The 27,909-nt window shown below is 36.6% G+C and overlaps 1 protein-coding gene across 1 annotated transcript in view; it reads right to left on the reverse strand.

The window, feature by feature from the left end:
• Positions 1-4,599: 4,599 nt before the first annotated feature.
• The window catches only part of UGGT2 (UDP-glucose glycoprotein glucosyltransferase 2), a 70,090-nt gene continuing 46,780 nt past the window's right edge, over positions 4,600-27,909 (reverse strand). Inside the window, exons 26-39 of the mRNA XM_088523347.1 lie at positions 23,114-23,193; positions 22,417-22,606; positions 21,419-21,577; positions 19,297-19,382; positions 15,253-15,337; positions 13,485-13,570; positions 12,024-12,122; positions 10,753-10,837; positions 10,138-10,320; positions 9,232-9,392; positions 8,847-8,961; positions 6,866-6,982; positions 6,091-6,235; positions 4,600-4,788 (exon numbers count right to left, since the gene is read on the reverse strand). Coding sequence (XP_088379473.1) covers positions 4,766-4,788; positions 6,091-6,235; positions 6,866-6,982; positions 8,847-8,961; positions 9,232-9,392; positions 10,138-10,320; positions 10,753-10,837; positions 12,024-12,122; positions 13,485-13,570; positions 15,253-15,337; positions 19,297-19,382; positions 21,419-21,577; positions 22,417-22,606; positions 23,114-23,193 — 1,614 coding nt within the window. The 3' untranslated portion in view covers positions 4,600-4,765. The remainder of the gene's footprint in view (positions 4,789-6,090; positions 6,236-6,865; positions 6,983-8,846; positions 8,962-9,231; positions 9,393-10,137; positions 10,321-10,752; positions 10,838-12,023; positions 12,123-13,484; positions 13,571-15,252; positions 15,338-19,296; positions 19,383-21,418; positions 21,578-22,416; positions 22,607-23,113; positions 23,194-27,909) is intronic.

Consider the following 27,909-nt stretch of genomic DNA (forward strand, 5'->3'; position numbering starts at 1 on the left):
CCTCTTCCTTACAAACTATTGATTTTTAGGATTTATGGGTTGAAAATAAGAATGGTGTTGGACTAGATGACCTCTAGAGGTCCCTTCCAACCTTAAGCATTCTCTGATTCTATGTATGTTGCCTTATGTGTATATATATGTATAGCCTATCAGAACTAAAAAATGACCTCTGAGAACTTCAGAATTACAAGGTCTGCAAGAGCCCACAAATGGTGGTACGTGAGAGCAGGGGGTCAGGGACGTGTGTGCTCCGTAGGCAGCATAAGGCTGAGGGGAGACCTCTCAGTGTGGTTTCACGTCTGTCTAAATGTGTGAAACACCTGGGTGACCCCAAGGGTGGGGAGGGAGCCACACAAGTTCAGGGTGGTGGTTTGGGGTCTTTGGCTTCAAGGAGAGCAGCAACCCAAGCCAGGAGGGGCTGGGGGCAGCGCTGGGACCTGAAGCCAGGAGCCGGGGGCAGGTGGGGGCCCTGAGATGGGCAGGTGGGAACGTCTGGCCTGCTCCTCTGCAGGGCTTGTCCACAGGGCAACCTCCCACCAGCTGGGAGAAAGGGGCTCCCCTGCTGCAGCCTCTGAGCGCCGAGGTAATTGTTTGTCTTTCTGAGGGTAAAACAAATTTGCTGCTGTTTTAACTGACAGATGCTTGCTATGAAGTAGCTCATATTAAGGGTTGGAAAAGTTGTAAGAATTGAAAACCTAGTATTATTATACAGCCCCTCCATATGGGAAGCAGTAAATCACAGCAAAACGGCGTTTGAATGAGCAGCTAAAACACAGGCCCCAACAAACACGATTACTAAACTGTGTTACATGAGCTTATATGGACAAAGGCAAGCGTAAATTTAAGAGAAGATACTTTATGCTAAAGAAAGAAGTCATGATTCAGCTTGACTGTGTCTCACCATGTTACTCCACCTGTACTAACAACAAAACTTTTATCCTTTCCCATCTGGAAGTAAAAAAGAAATGGAGCTGAGCTGACAGGACCACTTTGCTAAGGCCATTGGAATGTGGGAAGAGGCAAGACCTGGCTGAAGAAGTCACTGCTCTTCTGCCATGGGAGGCAGCGGTGTCATTACCTCCTTCATCTGCTCTGGTCTGCGGAAAGCACAAACCTTCGCTCTTCCACAAATGCAGTTTGTGTGGCTCATGCCCACAGCGCCTCCTGCGAGCCCGTCGCAAGGTGCCTAACGCAAGGAGGAACCTGCTTCGTGACATCTCCATGCAGCTTCCTCCTATCCACCTGGGCTGGGAAATGTCTTCATGGTGCAGCATCCTGGGAGTTAGACAAACCTGGACTAAATTTTATTTATTTATTTACTTTTATACTGGCGCTGTGGGCTGAGGAGCTGCCAGTCTGTTTCACTCGGATGAGGGAGGACTTGGCTGCGGGAGAGTGGAGACACCGGCCGTGCGGTGGGGCTGAGGGAGACAGCAGGGCCACAAGCAGGGAGCAGGTTCTGGCCTCACAAACCACTGTGAGACTTGCAACAGCCAGGAGGCTGGTAAGGAACTACCTCTCTCAAGTGGATGTGGCTAAAATTCGGAACTGAATAGCTTAACAGAAGTGCAGATTAAGAGTCTGTAATGAACTGGTCTGTCGCCGTAGACCGCATGCGGCCCCGTCTCAGCAGCTGTTCCCCAATCCCTCAGTGTTGGGTGGGATCTCGGCTCCTGCCCAGCCTCAGAGCAAGCCTAGGCAGAAACAGCTTCACCCCCAAGAGCCACGAAGCGTCTGAACACGCGCGAAAGCCTGAGCCGAGCACCGCAGCCCGGACCCGCTGGGGAAGGCCCTGGGCGGAGGCAGGGCCGAGGTCCCCCCAGCGCCGCGTCTGCAGCCGCTGCTCCCCCGTCCGCACGTGCCGCGGGTGAGCGCGGGCCCGGGCCCCGCACGCGCTGCAGGGGAAGGCGCCTCGCGGAAACGCGGCCGGTTCAGAGCCTGGAGCAGCCGGGGTGAGATCAGCCCCCAACACGCGTCAGCACCAGGACCAGCCCCAGGGGGAGCTGCTCCACTGCGCAGGGCACTCGGCCCTTCCACTCTAATGCTGAGCACTGTATGAGACCCACTGCTGGGTTCAACTGACTGAGCGCTTGACCTAATGCAATAAAATGAGAGAGTAGCTGCTACCCCCTCAACAAACGCTTCAGCACTTCCTCTCGAATTGTCCTGTGTCTGCGTAAACCTGGATGTCAGGCTCGTAGATCACAGCAGAGCACAACTGGGGAAGAAGGAAGCAGCTATGGAGCGTGGAGAGCTGAGTTCTTAGGCTGAAGGCAGGAGTTGGATTTAAAACAAGGGTAAAATAACCCTTACTGACAAATACTTTAAATACAGAAATCCATCCTTTCAAGAACACTGAGCTACTGCCTGGTTTCCTCATTTTCTTTTCCAAAGGGGTTGGAAAAGAAAGTTTATGAGTTGACATCAAGAGCAAACGCTAGAAACGACACTGCACTAGTAATCTGAACACAACTGCTATCAATCATCTCCTCCTCTGCACAGCCTACCAGCGTTACTGTGCTCCTGACTTGGGCTGGTTTTCAGCAGTGCTGTCCTACAGATGCTCTTTCTTCCCATTCAGCGGGCAGAGCTCACAAATTTGAAACTCAAAATGAGCTTCCTCTGTATCTCTCTGGCCTTACCCTACAGGAGAGTCTTCGTAGTTTTGAAGATTGCAGGTGCTTCCCAGCATAAACAGCTTCTTCAGCTTAAAGACATCTGAGGAATTGCTGCATTTTTTCTTGGGTTTATTAACCAGACATTTAATGTTCAATGTATAATATAAAATATGGGAACAAAACAGAGGTTGAACAAAAAAAAAAAGTATTTTTTTCTCTCCAGTAGCTGCTTTAATATGTTGTACAACATACACAATCCATTCTTTTATTATTAAAAATATAATGATATACTAATTATTCAAAGTGCAAATTATTCAAACACATATATGAAAAGTTGTTAATGTATTTGCTGGACCTCTTTGCTTTATCAATCAATATGTAATTAGAAAAAAAAAATCTTCCCTTGAAAATATGACTATTATGTGGAAAAAAAGAAAACCTATAAAACATTTTTACAAACATCTACAACACTGTAGAAAATGGCATGAAACCTTTTAAACCTTCAAAGTCTCTCCAGCAAATTACATTTTTCACAAATTATATTCTAATTGTTTAAATAATCTGAAGGATTTTTTTTTTTAAGGAGACAGCTCTTTTTAAAGCAGAAGTAATCGAATCTCAAATAAAAGGACAGAATGGTACACATCAAATGAACATGAAATCACTGCCTAAATTATCCCCATCTTTTATGCTGCATATGAGAAATTTCCCACGCAGAGAGTCATAATGAGAGGTTTCTTAAGGATACTGAACCTTTAACTTCTGGTTGAAAAGAGTTTTCCAATGTATGCTTTAAGTATGAAACTCCAAGACATTAATTTTTTAAAACTGCTGCAAATTAAGCACCAGAATGTAAGTTTTTAAAAAAATAGCCCCACCTAGCATTCAACCAATATTTTCTTTTCTTCTTTATATATGGGGCATCAGCTGTCATCCTGCCACACGCTGCATTTACAGTAACTGTGCACATATCTGCTCAGTCTATTATAGGCCCGTTTGTATGTTGTAAAATGCACTAACTTAAAGCATATGTTTAATGTTTCACTCATGGTCTGACAGTCTTAAGTATCATGTTGGAGAAGTGTAACAAGACAAATACTGGAGTGAAATGGGATAACTAAAGAGGGCTGAAGTGAGTATTACCTGATTACATAGAAATATTCCACTGGGTGTTTCTTGCAGAGAAAATGCCTACCAAATCAACCTTTCAAAATCCACATGTGACACGTTCAAGCTGTATTATTCAAAAAATTAAGGCTACTAAAGGCATAAACATAATCCAGAGATAAGTATAAAATCCAGTGAAGAATTTGCCTATTGCGCATTACTAAGACTTGAAGCATTTCTGTAAAGCACGATTCTAAAGATGTGCTCTTATCACAGGCAATTTTAAATAACCCATATGTGGGAGCAATGTCAGTGCACACAAAACATGCTTCATTTTTCGTATCATTTATTCAGTTATTTGGCAGTGTGCAAATATTACAAAACTGCTGGAGACGGTCGATGATCACCGAGTGGGTGATGGAGATTCGCCCACTTTGTGCAAACTGCGTTACCTTCTGCAGTTATAGACAATCAGATGGAGCGACTGCATCAAGGTGTTCTTAAAAGAATTTGTGCTAATAGCCAGTCTGTTTTGGAAACAGGAAGCCTAAGCAACAGTGTATTTAAGATACTGGATTTCAATTTAATAAATTGTCAATTTTCAAATATGAAAACTGAAAGAACTTTTTGACTGCCAGTGTCCCATGAGATCAAGTTATGTGAGCACATATTTAAAAAATTACAGTAAACACCATCAATAGAATCCATTAAGTATTTTATTATTTTATTTCAAATTCTAAACAGAATCGCAATGATTAAAACTGAGTGGAAACAACTTGCAGGTACTGACTTTTAGAGAAGGAAAATAAAAATCAACAAATTAGGAAAGATACTCTGTACTGCTTCAAAAATCAAGTACCTGGGGATTGTCTCTTCTTTTCCTTTCACTTAAAGCTTTTAAATAACTTTATAAGTTATAAAATATTTGACTTCATATTGAAGAATGTTAACAACAACAGCATCAATGTAATATTCACATCTTCCATTCGGTCTTCCACAGAAAACTCCTGAGCTGTCACCGTGGCTGTTTACAGGTGATGCTAAAGTTCATCGTGCTTAAAACCTGTAACCAAAAATAAAAACAATTATGTAAGAGATAATGACCAGTTTTGTTTATATCTGAGAAATTCAGCCTCTTCTGAAAGGAGTTAGGAACAAAATATACCAGTTTGCCCATGAAGATGCTCCGTTATCTCTCACGTGAGAAGCTGTAGCATTCCCACGTGTTGCAGCAGAGATCTGCCTGTTTCTATCCCGGTGAGAACAGGCCCGTTCGTGGCCACGTTATAATAAATGTACCAGGAAACTCCAGCTCGGAGAAGCGCTGCGGCCTTCCCACCACCTTTTCCCAGCGACTCCTGTCTAGAAACAGGAGTCCCAGTTTTGGTGCTCTCAGTCCCCCCGCTCTGGTCTGGGGGACATGAAGAGGAAAAGGGCCCAAGTGCAGCTGCTTTGGGGGCTCTGAGCAGAGCACACGGGCACGTGGGGTGACAGGAAGGAAAACGGGACTGGAGCCTGATACAGGCCAGGAAACCTGGAACCTGTGGCTGAAAACAGAAAAACTACTGGAAAAAGAGACAGTGACTAGGACATTTCTGGAGTGGACGAGTAACAGAGGGGCTTCGCTGTCTGGGACTGTGAAACTGTGATAAAGTGAAGGGGACAACTCAGCCCACACAGGGAAGGGAAGCTGAGACAAACCTGCAGGTATCAACTATCATCATCCCATTTACCTGCAAGGTTCAATACTTGGCAGTTCTTGGTGTTGTATTTTACAAATCTCTCACATTTTATAAACAGAATATGCACAGGGCTAATAGTACAGAGAAATGTGAATTAGAATAGCAAACTACCAGTTATCACACTAGGGAATTACACAAGGGGCTTTCAAGCAAGTTTCAGGTAAAAAGATTATATACTATAAGTAAGTAAATAAATACAGAAAAATTTTCTGTGAACTAACAGATCTTTATATTTCAAACAGAGACTCCGTAACCTACTGCTTAGCAGCCTGCTTGAGTTGAAACACATTGGGTTAAGGCCTCACAGAATGCAAAGCTCATGTGCTTTACAGTTAATACTTGTTGACCAAATCACATGGAATAGTTGGTTGTGTTTGTTGTCTATAAATACAACATGACAAGAATTTGTTCTCTTAGATTTTGGCATGAAACAAAATATTTTATACTCTTAATGTAACTCCTGTGTAGAAAAGCATCATATGTCTTCTAAAAAATAAATTCTCTAAGAGCAGGGAAAATAACATGAATACAATAATAAAACATTAGTACTGACTACTATCTTCATTTCAATCGTATTAGTAACTATTTTAAAGCGGTTACAGATGAATATGCATATAAATCACCTTTTTGAAAGAATGATGTTCGATTTTTGTTCTCTGCTTCAATTTTTTCTATTAACTTCCGTATCTCAGAGTCATACTCAACCCACTCAGGAACTATCCTGGCAGCAGCCTGTAACTTGGGTTCTTTGGTTTGGGGATTGTTGCACTGAAAGTTTAAAACACATTATGGGTAAATAAAACAAATGTGATAACAGCACCTTTCCGAGAAACCGTAAGCGAATCAGCGTCAGTGAGGACAAGCTGCAGACATGATAAAAGGTATTTTTCAGTAGCTTAAAGATACTGGAAGATGGCCTAGAAATTCATTTTAATCTATCACTTTCTAGGAAAGTGCCCATGTATGGGACACAAAAAAAACCTCACCTTATTTTAAAAATTGTCAAGTCACAAAGAAAACAAGATAAATTATCTAGACACTTAATTTGTGTAGAGGATTCTAATTTTTTTTCCCCAGTATTTCTGGCTCTGAGTATCACATCACACTGACTGGGGACTGTTAAAAGTATGCAGGGGGAGAAAAAATGTCAGAGCAGAACTTTTTTTGGTACAGTTTTCAGCTCGAACATAAGTAAATTTGGTCACACACAGCACGAGGGAGAGGTCTCAGGAAAGGAGAAAACCTACTTCATGTACCTCTATTCATGCATTTATCTAAATGGATCTTGTGTCCCAGTGAGGCTGACTCCATGATATCACATCTGTAAATCTCAAAGGTCACAGCAATTATAGCCAATATTTTAATCTATAAAAGTCACTAAACTTAGAATCAACTCACCAAGTCTATTGTTTTAGCCTTTTTCTTGGATTCATCATCACACCAGGTCTCACACCAAAGCCATTCCTGAGGGAGAGACTTAATAGCTACTTGATGAATCATATTATTGGGCAGATCCTGCACAGATTTGTAAAAGCACAAGTTAGCCCTGGATTTTGATGTAAGGGATTATCAAGAGCTGAACTGCAGTCCAATTTCTTAAAGGAGACTCCAGAGAGTATCTATCATCATTTCTGCAAAGTGTTCTTACATTTCCTTCTCCATGCTCATCATGCTCTACATCTTTTTCAAGTAGATTCAAAATGGGCAATACTTTGTGGCCAATTCTACCTCTTATTTCTCAAGTTAATTAATTTTTTCTCATACTTATGTCAAGCCAAGACAGACATAAGTAATAGTACTGTTACGGTATAAGACAGGCGACATCTGAATTAAAGTACTGCTTGACAGAATTAAACAGTGTGAAATTATTAAAACATAAATGTAACAACCTTCCTGTCCTCAGATCTGCAAGAACAGGTCAAATGCTGATAACCAAGCATTCTGTCACCACTCTGAATTTAGATTCCTTTTAGGAAAACAGTTTCCTGAAATACAAAGCTGAAAAGGAAAAGCCATTAAACCACTATTCTGGCTTGCTTACTTCACTTAGATGTTCTTGTTTTGCACCTCTATTATATAGTGAGGTACTCTCAATATAGGAAAGGTTGATGAAAACACTGAATGTATATCCATACATGCTGATGCAGGGAACAGCATTTAAAAATAAATGAAGTTCACAGGCAATCATACACTGCATGCACCCTGGCCACCACTAAGAATAGCACAGGTGTCATTGGTACATTCATACATCAGCTTCTTTGCATGCACAACCCCTATGTTGTACTTAAAAAATAAATGTCAGCACCCAAAGACATACTAGTCATGTCTTTTTTTTTTTTTGTCAATTCACACTATTAAAATGACAGAATAAAACATATATAGATGCATTATAAGTAGCATATAATTTAAATACAGAAATAGAAATACTGAACTATTTTGACTTTAGAACAACAACAAAAAAAAATAGCAGTAACCTGAGAATCAAGCCATTTAAACATTAACGTAAATTTCTGAAAATCTTCAATGAATTTTACACAGATAAAATAAATAGTTTATCATCATCTCAATTCCAAGAAAGAAGAGACCTCCATTCTCTTGCTTTCTAAATGAAATCACAGTTCCTGAGTTAGTAACTAGGTTTTGAATTTACAAAATGTTATATGGAGTAAAAAGCAAAAAAACCCAGCTACTAATTCTAGGGTTTAAAGAAAATAGAAGTAAATATGTTTAGAAAAAATAGATGCTTCTCCTTTCAAAAAAGTGACTTAATGTCAAAAACACTAAAATACATCCAGAAGATGAGGTAGGAAATATCTGTGAGCCAGAAAAAATAATGAACAAGGGTAAAAACAGGTTGCTTTTGTTCTAAGCGCCAAAATTCTTCTTCATTCAAAATAAGTAAGTGTCTGAAATGGAGAACTTCATTTGTGCAGTTGTTTCACAAGCAACATTTAAAGGTTGTTCTTCAACAGGTTTCCACACTTGATCAGATAACCTGGATCATTTTAAAGGAGGCCCAAATCTGCCTCAGGTGCCACCCTGCAGGCAGGTTAGGAAAGAGGTGAGGGAGGATGATGATTATCATTAGAAAAGGCCAAAGGTAAAAAAAGCAACTACAAACAAAGGACAACAGTGCAATACAGTCTGGGTACATTTTTCCCCTGCTATTTTTTCCTCAGTGCTCTTCATGTAAGAGGATCATTTAAAGTAGTTCAGTATTCCGTTTTCTAACTGTGCTCATAACACACAGCAAGCGTTCGTGGCAACTAGCTTGAGCATTATTTAATATGTATTTGGGAAAAGCAGAATAATCCAGTGCACCTTGAGAAAAGTAAGAAAACAAAAGACAAAACAGATTGGTGATTGAACCCCTCTATACCTGATCTAGATTGGACAGACTGTTTGGATCTTGACTAAGAGCCTGGTACTGGCCCCGGAGCCTGTCTCCTGCCGCAATCTTCCGGAACTTCTTCAGATCCACGACATATAAGGCGCTACAGGAAAAAAAAAATAGGCAGTTTCACCTTTTTATCGATAACTTTAATGAAATAAATCATGAGAAACCAATATGGCCTGCATGTTAAAAGAATATAATTTTCTGAAAATAGGTAAAACTCTTATAAAAGAAGTGAAGTCAGTGTATCACCTGAATTCATGCCGTAGCTTGAGAGCTATTATCATGCATGTTTTGAATGCCCCAATGATCATAAGCAACATTTTAAACAATGTCACAAACTGCAAAAAATATATAGATGTTTTCCTACCTAATGTGGTATTTCCTTTTCCCAAGATGTGATGCCCAGTATCCCGATTTCCAGAAACGGTAGCCGTCCATTTCTCTACGGCTGTCACAGAAAGGAGTGTATCCATAGGGAGCTCCATTTAGATTCAGATCTCTAAGTTCTTTCAAGTCACTTCGCACAATCTAAATAAAAGAAAACCTGCATTTACTTTTATAATTTTTAATGTTTGTAAAGAATGCTGTGACAGAGGCAAGATTTCTGGTGCTTAATTTTATTTTTTTTAAAAAACTAAGAAACTACTCACTATTCCATTAGCATGCAACTTAGTTACTATCCAGTAAAAAAAAAAAAAAAGGCAAAAAAGTTTATTCTGTGGCCATCTGTGGATCATATTCAATAAGCAAATTAAAACAACATATTTTTAATTTAATTTACAGCGCAGAGTTTTGGTTGTACAATACTCCTTGATGTATAATTTTCAGAACCTACTGAGCATGTCCCTTCTAAAAAAATCCCCTTCCTTGTTACATGAACTTGGGCACTCAAAAGATTAAGGCATCAAAACAATTTAACACTTTTTTAAATCTTTAGGCCTCTTCACGATGGCACAAACCCCTCCAGGTGCCTTTGTCTCTTCAGTGCCATTAGAGGCTACTTGGGGCAATTAGGTGGGATGGCACTTTCAGCTGCTGGAGGGCTGAAGACAGGTGAGATGACATGGTCCATGTTATGCATCACTACTGCCTCTGCTCACACAGCTGCAGTAGTCTTAGGAGACCAACACTGGGATGCAGCTACCACCAGGAATAAAACTAGAGCAATTTAAACCAAAAAAAAAAAAAACCACACAAAAAAAAACACACAAAAAAAAACAAAAAAAACCCCCAAAACACCTTGATGCATTTATACAGTATTACTTTTTCTTACCTGATCAGCATCGACAAATATTATTTTATCCACAGCCAAAGGGAAAAGAACATCCAAAAAAAGAATTTTGTAGCCCCAGATAATTCTTTGCTTTTCTGTCTGTTGATACAACCAGCGGGGCCACTTGTACTGCACTAACTCATACCTGAATCCGTACTTCTTAGCCATGTGAGGGATAACTTCCTAGAAGATCCAGAAAATATTAGTTGCATGTGTATGAGACAAACAAACACTTAAAAGGAAAAGGAGAAAATGTTGTAGAACAGTTGCAGCTCTGTTGACCTTATGAATCGCATGAGTTATTCTGTTAAAATATTTCTTTAGCTCTAGCAGTATCTTCAACTTCATAAATAAAAAAGTATTTCTTTCGAGCTAATAAAAATCTGTCAGAAAATAATGAATTATTATAATATACCACTCAGCTTTGGGTCCCAGAAAAGAAGAACTTTACCCTTGAGAGTTTTAAAAATGTCTATCAGTATTTAATACATTCAGAGACAATTTCCAACTGTGAAAATTTAATTTTATATTACATAATTATTCATCTCTAATAACTTTTATTTAACTATGGAGAATTAATAAGAAAAATTAATGAAGGGAAGGCATTTCTTGTACCTTGAATGTCGGGGAGAGATAGTTTTTCAGAAACCAAAATTTAACAGGTGTTTTTGTATGGCGCAGAACAGAAAGCATCATTATTCTGTGAAAACATAAGTCTATAATAAACAAACAAATACACGTGTCATGGTATTTCAACTATGCCTAAAAAGGTGCTAAAACTTTCTAATTATCATGTGTGTTATCCCAGTTCAAGCAGCAATTTCTGTTTTTAATAAATGCTTTAAAAAGGGTGTGCATTCAGCACCACTTTGTCAGATTTATTTGATCCACACTGGCTAATCAATATTAGAAGAAATACTTTTAAAAGTTGATCTGCTAATAAGTTTATTTCTAAGACAGATACCTGACAGAATTAGAGTAGTGATTAATACCATCTGTTAACTTGGCTACTGAGATGATTTATTTTAGAATGTTATTGGCTGAGATTAGTGGGTAGCTGAAAAGAAAAACAGTGGGAAAGGGATAGTACAACTCCAGTTAAGAAACTTTGGAGAAACCACAGATAAATGTTAAGAAACTCTAGGTATGTGGAAAAAGATAAATAATGATGTTGAGAAGAAAATAAATAATGAGTCTTTTCCCTTATGAAGGTTGTTGTGGGTAGCTTATGAAAGAATCCTGGAGGAAAGAACAATGAATATTCAAAGTCAGTCAGACCTACGAAGAAATATAGATTAAACGTACAGAATTCCACTTTCCAAATATGGATGCATGAAAGAGTTATGAAATTCCATTTCAGGGTAAGAATATCACTAAATCTGACACCTGTGTAGAAATACAGAAGTCAGAAAAGGAACAGACACACAACTGCGAACAGACCAGACTCCACTGTGAAAGTTCCTTCAAAGCAGTCACTGCCTATTGAATACTTCTCTGAGAGGTATATAGGTGTCATATATGTGTATATATTAGTATTCACAGTTTGGACCAGACATGAGCAGAGAGAACTCTAAAGAAATCAGTAGTGCTGCAAATTCATAGAGCAGCTCTACTTCATCCTCTGTGTTCACACTTAGTCCATGTACTCATGAAAGGCATGAGGAATATTTTCCTTTCACCAAAAAGGAATCATATTTTTAAGCATCTATACGTTCTACCACTTGGTCTTCAGAGAAAGCTGAATTTAGTCCTCACTGTATACAACTTTTCTATGTTTTAACAATCTGTTCTTTATGCTTTTTTAAATAAATTATCTTTTTAAAGCAATTTAATTTTAGCATGAACATCTACAATATTCTCTGAAAATCTTGTTTCCCTTTTCTTACCTTAAAAAACGTTCATATAGATGTCCTGAAGCAACTGAAAAAATATTAAGAATATCACTTCTCTTTTCCATCTCTTCTGTTGGAATTTCTTCTGAAAAACTTAAAGAAAAACACAAAATTGAAACCCAAATTATAAAAATGGACATTCTGCAGAAACAATATATTATGGCATTATAATTCAGCTTGTAAAGAATCAAAATACAGAGACTATACAAAGTTAACATCCTACAGTAACTGAATAAAATTATATTCCACTTCCACTGTGCACGCCTGTAGCACTGGAATCTTTTGGGAACACCATCTCACCTTCTGTATCATCAGCACCCAGTCACTCAGGACAAATCATAGAACAGCTGCATTTGTTTTTTTTTTGTATCAAACAGAATCCAAATTGACAAGTGCTCGGCATTTCAACAAACACAAATAAGAAACACACAAAGCCAAAACATCTTGAGGAATTTTAAAACAGCAATTATTTTTGGAGATTCCCTCGCATGCGCTCCCTTTCGCAAGACCCAACACATTTTAGTGAGGATGTCTGCACGGCCACGTGAGCACAGCAGGGTTTCATGCAGAGGTAGAGCTCAGTGATGCTTGGTGATGCACACTCAAACGCAGAGCAGCCCCCACGCACACGGCTGCACCACGTATGGCCCCAGATTTAGTGACCACTCTCCTGCTCTTTATAGCAGCCGGGTGACCAGGCCAAGAAAGGTCATCTCACTGAAATATTCCCAGAGGGATAACTAACATGTCTCAGAAACACTCCTATGTTCTGATCACAGCTCGGATGCATTAGCGTACTAAAAAACACAGTCTTTTTTTTTTTTTTTTAACAACAGAGATATAACATCCCGTTTTTTGCCATAATTTCATTCTAAAAATGATTTAACAATTTCATGACAATTTTTATTTTTGGAATAAAATTGGAATTCCAATTAAAAAACATCAGCCCAAAACAAACAACAGAATTGTGAGCAACATTATGAGCACCTGGAAACATGCTTAAACATGCTTTGCATAAGAATTTATAATAAAGGCAAACTTTAAAGGAAAAGCTATTTGATTGATAAATATGAAGACATTTCTTGAGCTTTTCTGAAGTATAGAGCAGTATCCTAGCCTGTTTTTCAACATTCAATTTACTACATCTGACTGCCACATTAGTGGTTGAGATTTTCCTACTGAGATTGATTCCCTGCCACAACAAAATAAAAACAATTTTGATAGAGAAAATAAACAACAACTAGAAATGGCAGGGAGAGACAAAAGAAGAAATAACTAATGAGATACACCAGACATTAGTTTGTCTTTTCGACATTTAAGTCTATTATAAATCCCTTGGGATACCACTCAGCCTTTTCTACATATTTTTATTACCATCAATTACAGAACATTTATGCTATTCATAATAATAAACAACTCCTGGCACAGTTTAAGTATAAGCAAATCATTCACTACCTTGTAACTGAGTCCAAATGTTCTTTTTTTTCTGTTATGCCATCAGTGAGGAGCTCTTCATTCATTTTATCAGACTTTTTCTGTACCTATTCATTAAAATAAATGAGTTAATTCATATAATTTGCAAAGTTAGCTGAAAATTATTACTTCACTAGATATATCTAATTCTGGCACTCTTACTGGTTAGCTGGACTACAAGCTTACCAATTTCTATTTCAGTAATTACAGAACTGCATTGAAACAAATTGGTAAAATGTTACCTCACATTTTGAAGTATTTTGTACAGAACTTACTGTAAGGAGAAGCAAAGTAATCAATTACTAGAGACTAAATGGGGATTCCTATCTCAAATATAATGGCACGTTCAAGCCCTCTGTGCTTATTCATGCAAAGAGGAACTAAAATTACGGTCAGTTGTCTCATTTCCCTCTTCGGTGAAACATGAACTCATGATTTTTTGATCCGACATCAGTTGATAGAGGAAAGGTGGAAAGGGTTGGGAGAAGGGAATTTGCCTGTTCATAACCTGTTCACAAGAATGAGACAAATCTGTCACTGTGCCATATAACTTACAGGATTTTACTGTTTTCCATTGATGCTTACTAAAGGCTCCAAATTAAAAGACTATTATTTTTGAAACTTGAATAGTTTTTAGGATTGGAATATATTCAATTATACTCATATTATTTTCATTTTTGTATACTGTCAGGTTAATGCAAATATTTCTATGCATGCTAAATCGTGTGTCCTTTTAGCTAATGCTCCTGAAGGCATATCCTACACAGAATGGAGGTGATTCTATAGTTAAAATAAATTTAAATCAGACATAATATAATATATTCTTGTTGTTAGCTTAACATGCATGACCTTATGCTTAAAATAATTATCCTATTTTCATCCAAATGGTATCCCTTTTCTCTGTGGCTCCACACCCCTCACAGAGGGTTACATATTTTTCATGATCCTGGAAACCTTCAGTTATAGGAATGGGAAAGAGACTTGGGAAAAATATGTTTTGCTTAATTTCCTCTTTCTATTTATGTTTACCTTGTTTTCTCTCCATCTCAAAGTCTAAAAGCAGGATATAACGTGCCATGTGTACCTACCCATAAATCTTTACCAAAAAAAAGTAGAGAACACATAATCCTGTGAGGTTCTTTCTCCTTAAAATAACTTACTTTTCATTATCTACTTTTAATGCATCATTACATAACAGAATGTCATTTATCTAAATTTGGTGACGCACAGAAGAATTTAGTGGATCTAACTTTAGCTTCCAAAAACTTGAGCATCTTCATTGAACACCCTCACCTCCACCCCCAGTCACTGGAAAGAACTGGGTGGTTCTAGATGGAGGTTCACCCCCTGACTTTCAGTACACACTTAAGACAGGATGAACAGTCCTGTGGTCTGTGTTCCTCGCCAGAACCACAGAACGACGTTAAGGCAACTAGTTCAGACTATGTATTATTGCTTAGACAGATGCATGTATAGTTTAAGCTAGATGAGATGAATCCTATCCATGCTATGCACATTAATGTATATTTTAACAACAATGCAATTATTAACAACTATTTAATGACTTCTCATGCAAGCTGTATAACTTACTAGATTAAAATAACACACATTCCTTCTCTATTTAATTATACAATATCTAAGTAATATACTGCAGTATGCATCTTCCAATTCAACACAGCCTAAGACATGTGAGCATTATTCGTGCTTCATACAAAGAAATAGTGCAGACAGAAAGGATCTCTTTACATACTTGGACTTTGATAATTTTGCTTCTGAAGCTGTTTAATACCACAATAACATCTGCCAGGTCAGCCTCAGAGTCTGTTCCTTCGTGTCTGTGAGGGGAAAAACACCATGCAAACATACTGACTCATTAACACTTGCATTATCACTTGTGCTTAATTACAGCATAGGGTTTTAGGACTGTTGATATTTACTGAAACAGAATTTCTTCCCTGGCACCTAATTATATCTTAACCTTAGAACTTTTCTGAGTTTTATTCATCACTAGACATTGCCCACAGTTGCAGCCCTCACTTTTTAATTTGGATTTTTGACAGGAAATTTCATCAACCACTCCAGAAAAATCAGACAGCTAAAGCTGTATATCATATGGGTATTATGTTTTTAGTATAATAAATACCCATTGCATATACAGCTTTAGCTGTCTGATTTATACTAAAATATATTAAACACATTATACTAAAACAATTAAACATATCAAAATTATTTTTCAAATATGAAAAACATACATACTCCAGAAATTACAACACAACTGTACTAAACCTATTTTTAAAATAAATCTGCTTTAAAGTCTGGGGCGAGCTGCGCCACAGAGCTGAAACCCTGCGACTGCCTTTCAGCTGCCTGGCCCGGGAGAGGCATCGACCCTGCGGCCGCGCGGGCACCTTGGCCTTGCTGAATGCCAGCCTGAAGCCATCCCAAAACTCCATGGCAGCCCACTGAGAGAGAACCAGGAAAAATGTTGCCATCGCTCTCTGCTTCAGAGAAGCACACTTGTCAAATCCCATAGTTTCTGTATCTCAAAGCTCATCTGTTTTCCCTTCAATCGTTTTCTTTTTTTTACCAGTCTTAGCTTTTACTTGCTAAGACTAAATATCAGTCTCAAAGCACTTTGCTACCCCTTAGTTTTTTTCCTTGGAAAAGAGATCTATTCAAATTTTGCTTCATTATATTCCATGATACTTACCTAAAAATAACAGGATTTCATATATTTACACACTTTTTCTATTTAATTATTTTTTTTGTACAACATGCCTACCATTTCTGAGTTTCAAGGAGATGGCTGATTCTTACACAACATTATCTCGACCTCTCCGGTCACTGATTTAATTATATTTTCACGCTTTTAAAATATCACATATCACAAACACTGTGGCCAAGAACGTCTTTTTATCACAGTGAAATACAGTACTAAAGCCAAAAAGGCAAAGATCTCAGTTTTAAATAAACTATGTGATAAAAAGCTGTATAAATGGTAAAATCAGAGCCAGACACAAACTGCTTTTTGCAAGGCAAGCAGCTGTCAGAAGTGCTCTCATTTTTATTATCATTTTTCCACCATTTTTTTTTTACCATTCACCAATTTACCTGAAAATCTCTGTAGTTCTAAGCATTAATATAATTTTCCAACGCTTTAAAAATATTTTCTAAAAACATTTTGTTTGGCCATAAATTTAATAACTTAGCAATTGAATAGTTTAATTTTGTGACTAAACAGCTTAAGGCGTCTCCCTCAATCTCCTCATTGGATTCCAGATTGTCATATCCATCAACTCTGTTTTCACTCAGTTTGATGGATTTCCAGCCTAACAGGAACAATGTAATGAAGACAATGATAATTATATTAGCTACCCTGAATAGTTAATCCTGGTCTCCAGATAGATACATTTTTTCCAGGTCCAATCTGTTTCTCCAAACACATCTTTGTATTCCTCCTACTATCACCCTATCGTAACAGCTTTTCCTGACCAAGTCTATCTCTTTATTTACACAGCCTACATAACATATATCCACTTTTTTTGTTGTTGTTGTTTTTCAAAATCAAAATTCAGAGCTTATAAACATGCTTTTACTATAAACAAATTTTGCTACATCTTGATTTTTGTGATACTTACCTAAATTTTCCTACCAACACTACAGAGTCAAGCTCAAATAATATGTAGATCTCGGACTGAAATACTGTGGCAGACTCTACAAATTTTGATATTCCTATCAAGTGATTTATTAATTACAAATGCATCTACAAGTGTAATTGCTTCAAATGAATGATCTTTGTTATAAGTAGTGTTTGGAAAAAAAAAATAACTTATTCCAAAAGCTATTTACATAGACAATGAATAAATTACCTATTACTTGCTAAAATGAGAGAAGCGACATATGCCTTGAGGTGTGATACATGCTGGAACTTCATAATCCTATTTTACCCCTAAAACTTCTATGACAAAGTAGGCGCCGATGCTTCAAAGAGAACAGTTTAGCTTACAGTGTAATGGGAGGGTATTACTTGTATAGAAGAACAGGGAATATCTTAATATTCTGCCTCTTGGCTAACATTAAATAGTTGCTTGAGTTCTGATAACATTTTGATATTACTAAGATCATTATTAACACAACTCCCAGATATAGCTTAGCTGTTGCAGTCTACACTATAGTTTGTAATACTCAAATGAAATAAATGTCATTGTTTACATTCCTCATCAAGTATTAATTTTACATAACTTAGCTGAGCTCATTTCAACCTTATTGGTATTCCTTCTTAAAGAAAAACTGCAGTCCTACAAAACTTACAAAAATCGCTTTGATTAAACCTAGAAAGTTGAAGTGTTTTTTTTCCATTTTGTTTTATTTTTCTGGTAAACAATAGCTTCCTTGCTGCATTTCTATCCATCATATCTTTTATAAGTCAGTTAATAAACTTAAAAAAAGAAAAAAAAAAGATGCTGAAAGAAAGCAATGTTATTTTTCTAGAAGAAACCAGATCCCAAACTTCAAGAGGAAGAATAGTAAGTTACAGATCTATGCTGTCAGATAAAACATAAAAAAAGAGTATTCTTCCAAGGAATATCTGGAAGTACAGCTAGCACATGTTCTTTTTGAAAACTGACCATAGAAATTACGGATCTATAAGTCCCATAGGTGGCACCTACATGCTGGCTACTGAAGTACAATATCACTTCTCTTTCCACGCACAGGAGTTTCTTCCAAGAGCAGTGGTGCAGTCGAAACACAGTCAGGGTGCAGAGTCAGCCCAAGTCCCTTCTAAGTCACTGAGCTACAACCACAGTGATTCTTAGATGATTAAGAATTATGCTGATTGGATTGAGCAAAATTGCCTAAATGCTACTCTTCAGGAGGGATGCTACCCATCAATAATTCTGCATTCAGTGGCATCCCCAGGGTTGAAAAATTGTGAGAGGGAAGTTGGTGGGACTTGCTCAAGCTGATCCACACACTGCGGGAGAGCTACCTATACCACACTATAGACAGATTGGTGAATCTACACAGCAGGTAAATCAAAATAACAATCAACAAAGCTGTGTGACATCTCTACAGAACTGAGTGTAGATGGTTGCATGGTAATGCTAACCAGGCTCTGGTTACTACCTCACTATAGTAACTACCTCACTGATAATTTTGGAAGCTCTGGATATTAAGAAAACATCCTCACAAAACCACTATTGAAAACAACAATGAAACAGTCTACTCAGAACCAGAACCCAATTTAAAACAGTTTCAGGCCAGAATCATTGGTAAAATTTCACAGATAAAGCAAGTCTGGTCTTGGAACTTCAGCATTTGTGATTCCAGTCAGAAATAAAATTTTGCTATAGTAGTTAGAATATCAGGAATAGAGTTTAACTCCTATCACATATGGCCCATTTTATTTGCAGGTTCTCAATATACACATGTAATTCTAGACCACTGTCAGAGAGATGGTCTTTATTTTTCCCCTTAATTTACAGAAATATAGTAAAATCTGTAGCTACTGAGCTCCACATTACCAAAAATCCCCCTGAAAACGGAGACTTGCAATGTTAGTTTTAGAAGAATTTTACAGTTCTTCCCACTTACTCTTCTAGCAAGTAGAGGCATTTCATATCAACTTTAAATGATCACTTGCTTCTTGTTTTACTGTTCCATGCTTTTTTTGTTCCACGCATTTTTTTTTCCTTTGCTTCAGTAATCTCAAATTGTTTTAAAAGTGTGGTGCATTTCAACCAACTCATTTATAAGATATATGCATATCTTCTAAAGACAGATTACAACTTACGAAAAAACATGATAAATCTCTTCAGATCTTCCTTTACGCAATCTCAGTGTCCAAGCACCTGGATTTGCTTTCAGCTGAAAATATCCCTATGAAAAAAAGGAAACAGAAAAAGAAGTTGTTAGTTCTTCAGAATCAGTCATGTACACATGCAAACATCAATTATCCAATAGTTAGCACTGTAGCCAAGTTATTAACCTAATGCCATGGCACTGCCTTGAAAGAGATGCAGCCAAGTAATCATCTTTCCTTTGTGTCCATATTAAATGTCTCTAAGTGCTCCACTGTTTCTAACTGAACTTGAGACATCTACAGAATCTCCATCTACGACAACATGTAAGTGAGTAATAAAGCAATTAACTATTAAACAGATCAGGATGAAGAGTTTGTTTGAAACTTAAAATTTTTGTCTGGAGCAACTTCCCCAGTCAATACAACTCCTTCTCAATTTAGCATCACTGCACACGACTATGGTACGTGAATCCCAGACAAGGCAAGGGATGGAATGTGAAGAAACTTAAAAGAGTTTCATCATGCTGAACACCTTCTAGTATTGAGAAGGTAATCGTATTTGTGGAAAAGCTAATGATTCACATTTTGTCAAACATTTTTTCTTATTATACAGTTTTCAAATGGGAATTGTCATCAGAATTGGAGAAAATATCTCACTGCACAGCATCCATAAGAGCAAAAAATATTGGTTCAATGTCTAAGCTCTTATGCAGAATCAGATATTCCAGACCGGGAGCTAAAGGCAGAAAGGTTGTAACTAAACAGTATTTTCAAAGTGATTGTAAATAGTGAAGTTTTTCTTTCAAAAAAACAGTGCTGTCAGAGATTTGTATTCACTGGAAAATGCCTAGAAATGCAACCAGCACAGGCAATCATGTCAAAACAAGGAATGTCTTACTCTGAGTAAATACATTTGTTCAACTATTCATTATCATTTTGGTTGTTGCAGCTGTAGTGATGGGTTGGTCAAGCAGCACATATACAATAGCTAAAATGCAGTGAATATGACAGAATTCACAGGCACATAGTGATCTGTTATGCTAAAGCTTTTTCTTTGTTTTCTTCTTTCCTTTTCCTTTTTTTTTCTTCCCCCAAAAGCTGACTAACTGGGCTGGAGCTGCATTTTTCACCAAGATTTTTCTTACTCAACCCCATTTTTTAATCTCTTTTACCCCCAAAACTGTTTGATCATGCTGTGCCATTGCTTATGATTCCTATCTTTTACCTCGTGCAAGAATGGAAAGCAAAGTTTTCAGTAACTCTTAAGAAACACGTATTTCACACAGAACCCAATTTCATACAAAACCAAAGGGAAGCAAATTTAACTCTTGTAAGTGCTAATCCCAATACAGATCGTTTTTTTTTCCAGAAAAAATGTAGCACACCTTAGTGTTAGCTGGGGAATCTCACACTACCACAGAATCCCAGAATGGTTGAGGTTGGAAGGGACCTCTAGAGATCACCTAGCCCAACCTCTCTGCTCAAGCAGGGTCACCCAGAGCACATGGCACAGAGTGGCATCCAGCTCTTGCATGGAGCTTCTGAAATGTATATTTACAGGCTGTGTATTTCTGAACAAGACACAAGCACAGGTCTACTGTCTGTGCTATATTATCAGGCTACTAACAACAAAAGCCATTACTTTGAATTACCAGAGGAATTCTCAGGTGGGGATTTGTCCCACTGATGCCTTAAGCATTTAACTAAGGCAACCAAAATAGCTGCTTTCTTTTCCTGGACCCTTGCATGACAAAAAAGGCTACCATAAACTGAATATAATTCATATTTTATGTTTGTTGGTGGAACCTCTGTCAGAAGACAACCAGCTTCTATCACCAACTTAAGGCAACTAAACTGCTAGTTTAGTCACTTCATTTAAGGGCCTAAAACTAGGTCAAACCTAAACCTATTTCAGATCAGAACAGGAAAAAAAACTGCAAAAATTAAAGATGTATTTTTTCTTTTGTAGATGATCTTAATTCTGGAATAATTCATGTTACCTTTAACATTTCTAATTTGCAAAATAGAGGAACAGATTTAAAGAAGAAGAATCTCAAAGAATTTTCATGAAGACTGGGCAATTGGAGTGACTATTTCTGTACTTAACACTTACCAGATTAGCCATCACTATAGTATCGACTATGACAGGATTATTCTTTGTGCCCAAAGTGAACTGTAACCCCCGAGGAGGTTGTCCGGTCGTCACATCAAAGCAGTGTCCTTCGAGCAATATATTTTCTAGTTCATATTCTGCTATAACGTTCCCTTTTATCTGTGGGAGGAACATTTAATCACTAAAACACATATTTTAACTAAGTGAGAGAGCAATGTATTACAGCCACAGACATTCTGAGTAGAATTTATCTCAACTCACCTAAATTATCGAGAAGAGAAATTTTCCAGGGAGAAATTCACTCATTTTTATAACTTGCACCCAAGATAGAAAGGACCAACCACTCTGTATGTGAGTGTCTCCCTCTCTACATTAACTATGAGACTCCCTGCTTTGGTAAATCCTATCCTTTGATTTTACAGTACACTAAGTGTACACTTTTGATGGACTAAATACTTTCAATATTTTGCATAAGTTTTGAGACTGGAACAAATTTAGTGACTTTGAAGCTGAAGAAGTTAAAATACAATAGAAAAAATTCTGTACTATAAAAGGTCAAATGTATTTTAATGTGTACTAAAATGCAACAATATATTTAGATTTATTTGGAAATATACCTAGACTAACAGTATTACTATCAAAAATTAAAAATTAAAATATTTTAAAAATTCAAAGGAAACAAAGAACTATCACAGGGCACACTTTAATTGCTCAAAAAGCGAGTAATTTCATATACATTCTAAAACTCAACACAGAAGATAAGTTGGGCTGCTTCTGTTTCCTGATGTTTATTATTTCATTGCTTTTCTTTGAGAATTATTTTTAGAAGAGTTAATGTGAAGAAAGACAATGAAATTAAAAAAAACAGACTGGCCAAACAGTCAATTACCATAGTAAGTACTTCTGGAAAGCAGAGACAAAAATCTCCAAAGATTTCCTTTTCCTTTTTGATGTAAGGATCCAAGGAAGTTTTACGATGCTTACAAATTGCTACTTACATCCTGCAAGTGGATGTTATCAAGATCACAGGAACTGTTCACTGCTTCAACCAACCAGCTCTCAGGAGTGATCATATTTAAAGTCAAAAGGGGTGACTCTGGCAATTCTAGGAACTTGGCCACAGGTTCAGATGGAAGGTGGTTGTTGATTCCATAAGTTAATTCTGGCTCCAGAACAAACCGATAGAAGCTGTTCAAAACAGAAGTGTTCAAAAACACACATTTATTGAAGTATGAAGGCTGAGTTCCAAGTATGAAGTCTTTCAAAAGTATTTTTAATTATATTGAACATTTAACAAACTAATAATAATTTGGGGGCATGGCGCTTCCTTGTTTTTGAGGCATACAGTCAAATAATACCTTTAGCTCAAATACAGTAACAATTAATGAGTACTTCATATGGGAAAAAAACAAACAAACAAAAAAACCCACAAATTCAAACCATCCACAAGGTAGAGACCAGAGCATTTCTTCCTTCCACATTTCCCAAGCCCACAGAAAGAACCAGGCATTAAAAGCTAGCCACGTGGCTCAAACTGCTGTAGTAATATTGACTACATACTTAAATAACTACTACAACAAATAAATTAGAATTATAAGCCACTGCTGATTTTTAAGGGAATATCTGTTGTTAAGGCTTTGTTTTTCTAAACCAAGAGAGATCACATACTCGTGAGGGCAGCTCTAATCTACTTACCTCTTCAGTGGCACTTCGGACAGCTTAGATCTGCAGTTCAGAAACAACCTGAGTCTCATATTTATAACGTCTTTGAGCACCTACAGAAAAACATTCCATGTAAAAATGCTTCTTGGTAATTACCCAACTTTATAAATAAGCCAAATGCAACCTGGTGATAAATCTTTTTGTCATTTCTCAAGATTCAGTAGATATCTCAAACATTTTAAAGTTCTACATGTATCTGCATATTATGGGATGCTGTCAGTTTTTTCAAATAAACATTTGACCTTTTCTAAAACTGTGATTTAGCACATGATATTCTTACTATTCAAAATATTATTTTTTTTTTCTACTACTGATAGAGTATTTTAAAGAGCAGCTATCTCCATCTTCCAGTGCATGGGTAAGTTATAATATTATTTAAAAGAATGACTTCCGCTCCTCCTAAGCTGTTGTATATTGTAAACACTTGAAAAGAGTAAAGTTCAGAGAATTATTTTAATAATGTCAGCATTTTTAATGAGGAGTTAAACTACAGTATCGACTTCAAAATATTTCAAAAAGTAAATATGTATAGTTTTTTCCTCAGTTTCCTGATATGTTCATATTAATTTCTAAAGTATTATTTTTGGATGCTTTTATATAGAAATCCTAGAGTTAGGACAGCATTTTGTACTTATTTTTTATAAGCAATATAACTTATTTAAAATTAACAAAATCTTTATTTTTTTAAATGGTCTAAACTACCTTTACCAAGTTACCCTCATTTCTGAGGTTTCTGCCCCAAATCATTTATTTGAAAGCATAAAGCAATTTGGTCTACCTTTATGGTTATTATTAGAATAAATACAATAATAAATTTTTAAAAATGCTATCACTAAGGCTATAATTACATAATGGTAAGTAAACAAGGAATGCAAAAAGTCAATGATCATCTCTACATCTCTGTTAAGATAATGAGGATTTTTCTTTCCCCAGTTAAACCTAAGGTTACACCTATTCCTTACTGTAGTGCGACAGCTTTACATAGCCTTAGAGGCCTGTTCTGCTCCCAGCTTCTCTTCATCATCCTTTATGACTGTGAAATATTATTACTGTAAAACTATTGAGAAAAAAAATAAAGACTAGGGAGTGACATAAGGATGAGAACAAGTGAAAAAAGAAATGAGGACCTCATAAGTCCAACCAAACAGCTCTGTAATCAGTACCTTTTCATACCCTCTAAAAATTTGAGATTAACACATCAATTTAGAATTAATTTTTCAAATTTAATTTCATTTTACAGTATCTGTAAAATTTTACACTGTTTTACAGTGTAAAAAATCTGAATAAATCTTTTTCTAGGCATAATAAGCTTGAGGAAGGTTGATTTCATTTTAGGAATTGTTAATTGTTGTCTGATCTACACTTGTTAAAGCTTTATATGCCTACCCCATCCATACCTTCACATCCCAAAAGCATTAGTTCATAATATTAAAACAAAATTAAGCAGTAAATAGTGAGAAGATTTTTTTTTGTGAGGGACTTGAGCAAGAGGAAAATGAAAATTTTAAGCCTAAATGCAAACTAGCTGGAAAGCAGGTTTTCTGAAACCTGCTGTGAATATTTGGACTCATATAACACATGATTCAAAACAAGAGCATGTGGACAAAAACAGGAGGAATAAGTATCATTTTAAGCTTGCTATTTCCAAAGATAGAGGATTTTCAATGTTTCCTGATTAACAGCCTAATAAATAAAGCATAGAAAGAGAAAGTATTACCTAGGGTTGGCTACTGACCGCCAAAATAAAAATAAAGGCAAAATAAGCAATACTTGAAGCATCTACCATTCAGAACAAAAAGTACAAATAAAACTTTCCAAGAAGTGCTGTTTCACCTACCAGAACAAGTTCTAAATTTTAACATTAAGGATCACAATTTCTCAAATAAAAATATTACATCCAAAAAGATGCAAACCTATATTAGACTTTAGATTCTGATCCCATTTGTAATAACAATTCCAGTGGTACTCCAGCAATCTGGAATGATATTGTTTGCTGTATGCAGAGTGCAGCCCAAATAATTTATGTATGCCTGGTGATCTAAAAGGGACAATTTAACACACCTGGAAAAAGCTAAATCACAGGGGAGAGCGTTTAATCAGAAACATGAATAAACATTAGTAACTGCACAAGATTGCTTTATGAGATACTCAAACCAATGATGTCCAATCACTGAGAAGAAGCAAGCACTGACTTGAAAGAATCTAAGAAGAAAAATTGTCATTTAGAAAGGAAGTGAGGCAACTGTAAAAAATAAGACAACCGTAACAAACTGTGGGAAATTGGTAAGAAAAGTAAAATATACAGGCAGTACAAGTCATGAATTTTTTTTTAAATACATTGTAAGCAAAAAGCATCTAAGAAAATGGTATTTATTATTCGATGGAAGTAATGAGGATGAAAGGCCAGTATATTCAGTAAATCTTTATACACTAGTTTTGAGAAAAGGACAATTAAGAGAGGGAATGAAACAGTTTTTAAGCCAACAATAACCTTGAGTAGATGCTAAAAAACAGCTAATAAGTTTAGAAGACAGTGCAAGATAGAAATGCAAAGCACAATGATTAAGTGAAAAGTTCTGTTCTTTTTCAACAAGTCATAGAATGTAGCTAGATACACAAAAAATACCAAAAGGCTCTGCTTTCAGAAGGATCCCCAAGGACAGTTTTATAGCTATCAAGAGATTTTTTTTTTTTAATGGAGAGAATATATGATGTTAAGATGCCAAAAGATTATCATAAATGATAAATAATGAAGGAGGCAGCACAAACATTTAAAACAACTTGGTGCATAATATTACTTTGCACAACCAACTTGTACGCATTTAATTTTGGCCAAATAAAAAGTCACACATCCACACTCCAGACAGATCCTCTGCCAAGAAATGATGTTGAAAAAGATTAAGTTATCATCACAGATATTAGCTGATCATGAAAATTTAGTTTCACAGGAACTGAAATAGGAAATCCCTAAAAGATTACAAGAACATATTATCTCTGTGTGGCAGCACAAGTATTTCTGGGATACAGAATCCAGTTCTGTTACTTAGAGCCTATGAGGACATCAAAAGGTAGTGAATATTCGAAGATAACATATGAAAATGGTCACAGGAAGGCAAAGCTGTTTCTACAGTCAGCTATTCCAAGCGCTCAGTTTACTTACTTCAATGAAGAAAATGTTAAGGGGAGACTGGGAGGTTTGTTCAGGAGGTATTTCATACTATCACAAATGACTGAGGTATTTCAGTTTATATGGCATGAAAGTGATTTAAACCCAAGGTTCAGCCTGTGTATGCAAAGACTCAGCAGAATGAGTACTGTTAGTTACCCTTCCTCATCTGAAAAATGACTCACTAAACTCATTAAACCACAGTAATTTAACCAGTCACTGAGGAGAGTGTGACTGCCACTGTAATACAAAGCATAGACTCCGAAAACAAACTTTTATAACTTCAATATAACCAACAAAATGATGTTAAGATGAATGCCTACAGAATGGATCTTAAAAAAATGCAATTAAAAGTCTGTGTTTAACAGTGAATTTAATTAACTGCTGGAAAAATCTTAGTCAGAACTGTGAAGCATATGCAACCACTGTCAATATCTAAATTAGGATTAGATTTAAATCAGTATTTCTACTTCAAATGCATACCGATAGAAAAACGTCCTGTGACCTGTGTTATATTGGGAATCAGACCAGGTTATGAAACAGGGCTCCTTTACAGGTCCCTTCTTTGTTTATAAACAGAATAAGGGGAGGTTTCTCCCTTGAAAACTGAAGGAACAAAGAACAAAAGACAATCTTCAGGAAGAAAGAAAAAGGTTGGGTTTTTTTGTTTGGCAGTATTCAGCAGTGAACTTTGTGACAAAAGTTTTTGAAATAAGGGTTGAAAGTTTTGAAAAAAGGGCAGAAACAGGGGTTATATATTAAGTATTACCACCCTCTCTCCTTAGCAAGGACATAGAAGAGTTTTTATGCTAAAATCCACTATTCTTTTCTTAAAAACAGATAAAAGCTTTGCCTTTGTTCTAACACATTCATGGCGTCTCTTTTATCTCCCCCAAACCTTCAGCTGCCACCTACTCAACCTAGGCAGTGAGGTTAGCATACAGGTTAGCTAGCACCATATAGTCCTTCTCAATTTCAATCCCATTTAATATGAACAGACTTTTGGCTTTATTTTAAAAAATATTATGAAAAGACTTCTTTGAAGGGATTATTAAATGACACAAAGTAATATGATAGCATGGATTCACCAGGGCAAAAAAAAAAAAAAATCACAACGTGGGCACATTCAGCATGGGCTGGGGAAGCGACCATGTTATTTGCCATCGTAGTCACTACACGAACTTTGCATCACAAAGAGTTACCATCGTAATATATGGGCACCAGGACAGTTATGCTGTTCAAAAACGATCCTTTAAATACAAATACACTCCAGTCCTTAAGTTTTCAGTATTTATGGCAGGATGATCCATGAGGCATCCATTTAGGAGCTTTCAGTTCCTGCCCTGGTGGATGGGCCTGCGTGTTTTGTTAAAAATTCTTCTGAGGTCTGTATGCTTGACAGAGGCTGCTCTTTGGATGACCAGGTTTAAATGTGAAGGTTAATTGAATTTGATTAGGAAAAAGAAACAAATTAATTTGAAAAGAGCTTCATTTGCTGTTAAAATATCAGAAATGAAAACATTTCTGATTTGTTTCGTTTCAATAGTATTTCATTATTATCTCTTCAGATTCAGCTTCCTGAACAAGGCTACTGCTCCAATGC

Source organism: Tinamus guttatus, unplaced genomic scaffold (assembly GCF_059628265.1).
Source record: "Tinamus guttatus ecotype Peru unplaced genomic scaffold, ASM5962826v1 Tinamus_guttatus_pri_ptg000180l, whole genome shotgun sequence".
Classification (NCBI taxonomy): Eukaryota; Metazoa; Chordata; class Aves; order Tinamiformes; family Tinamidae; genus Tinamus; species Tinamus guttatus.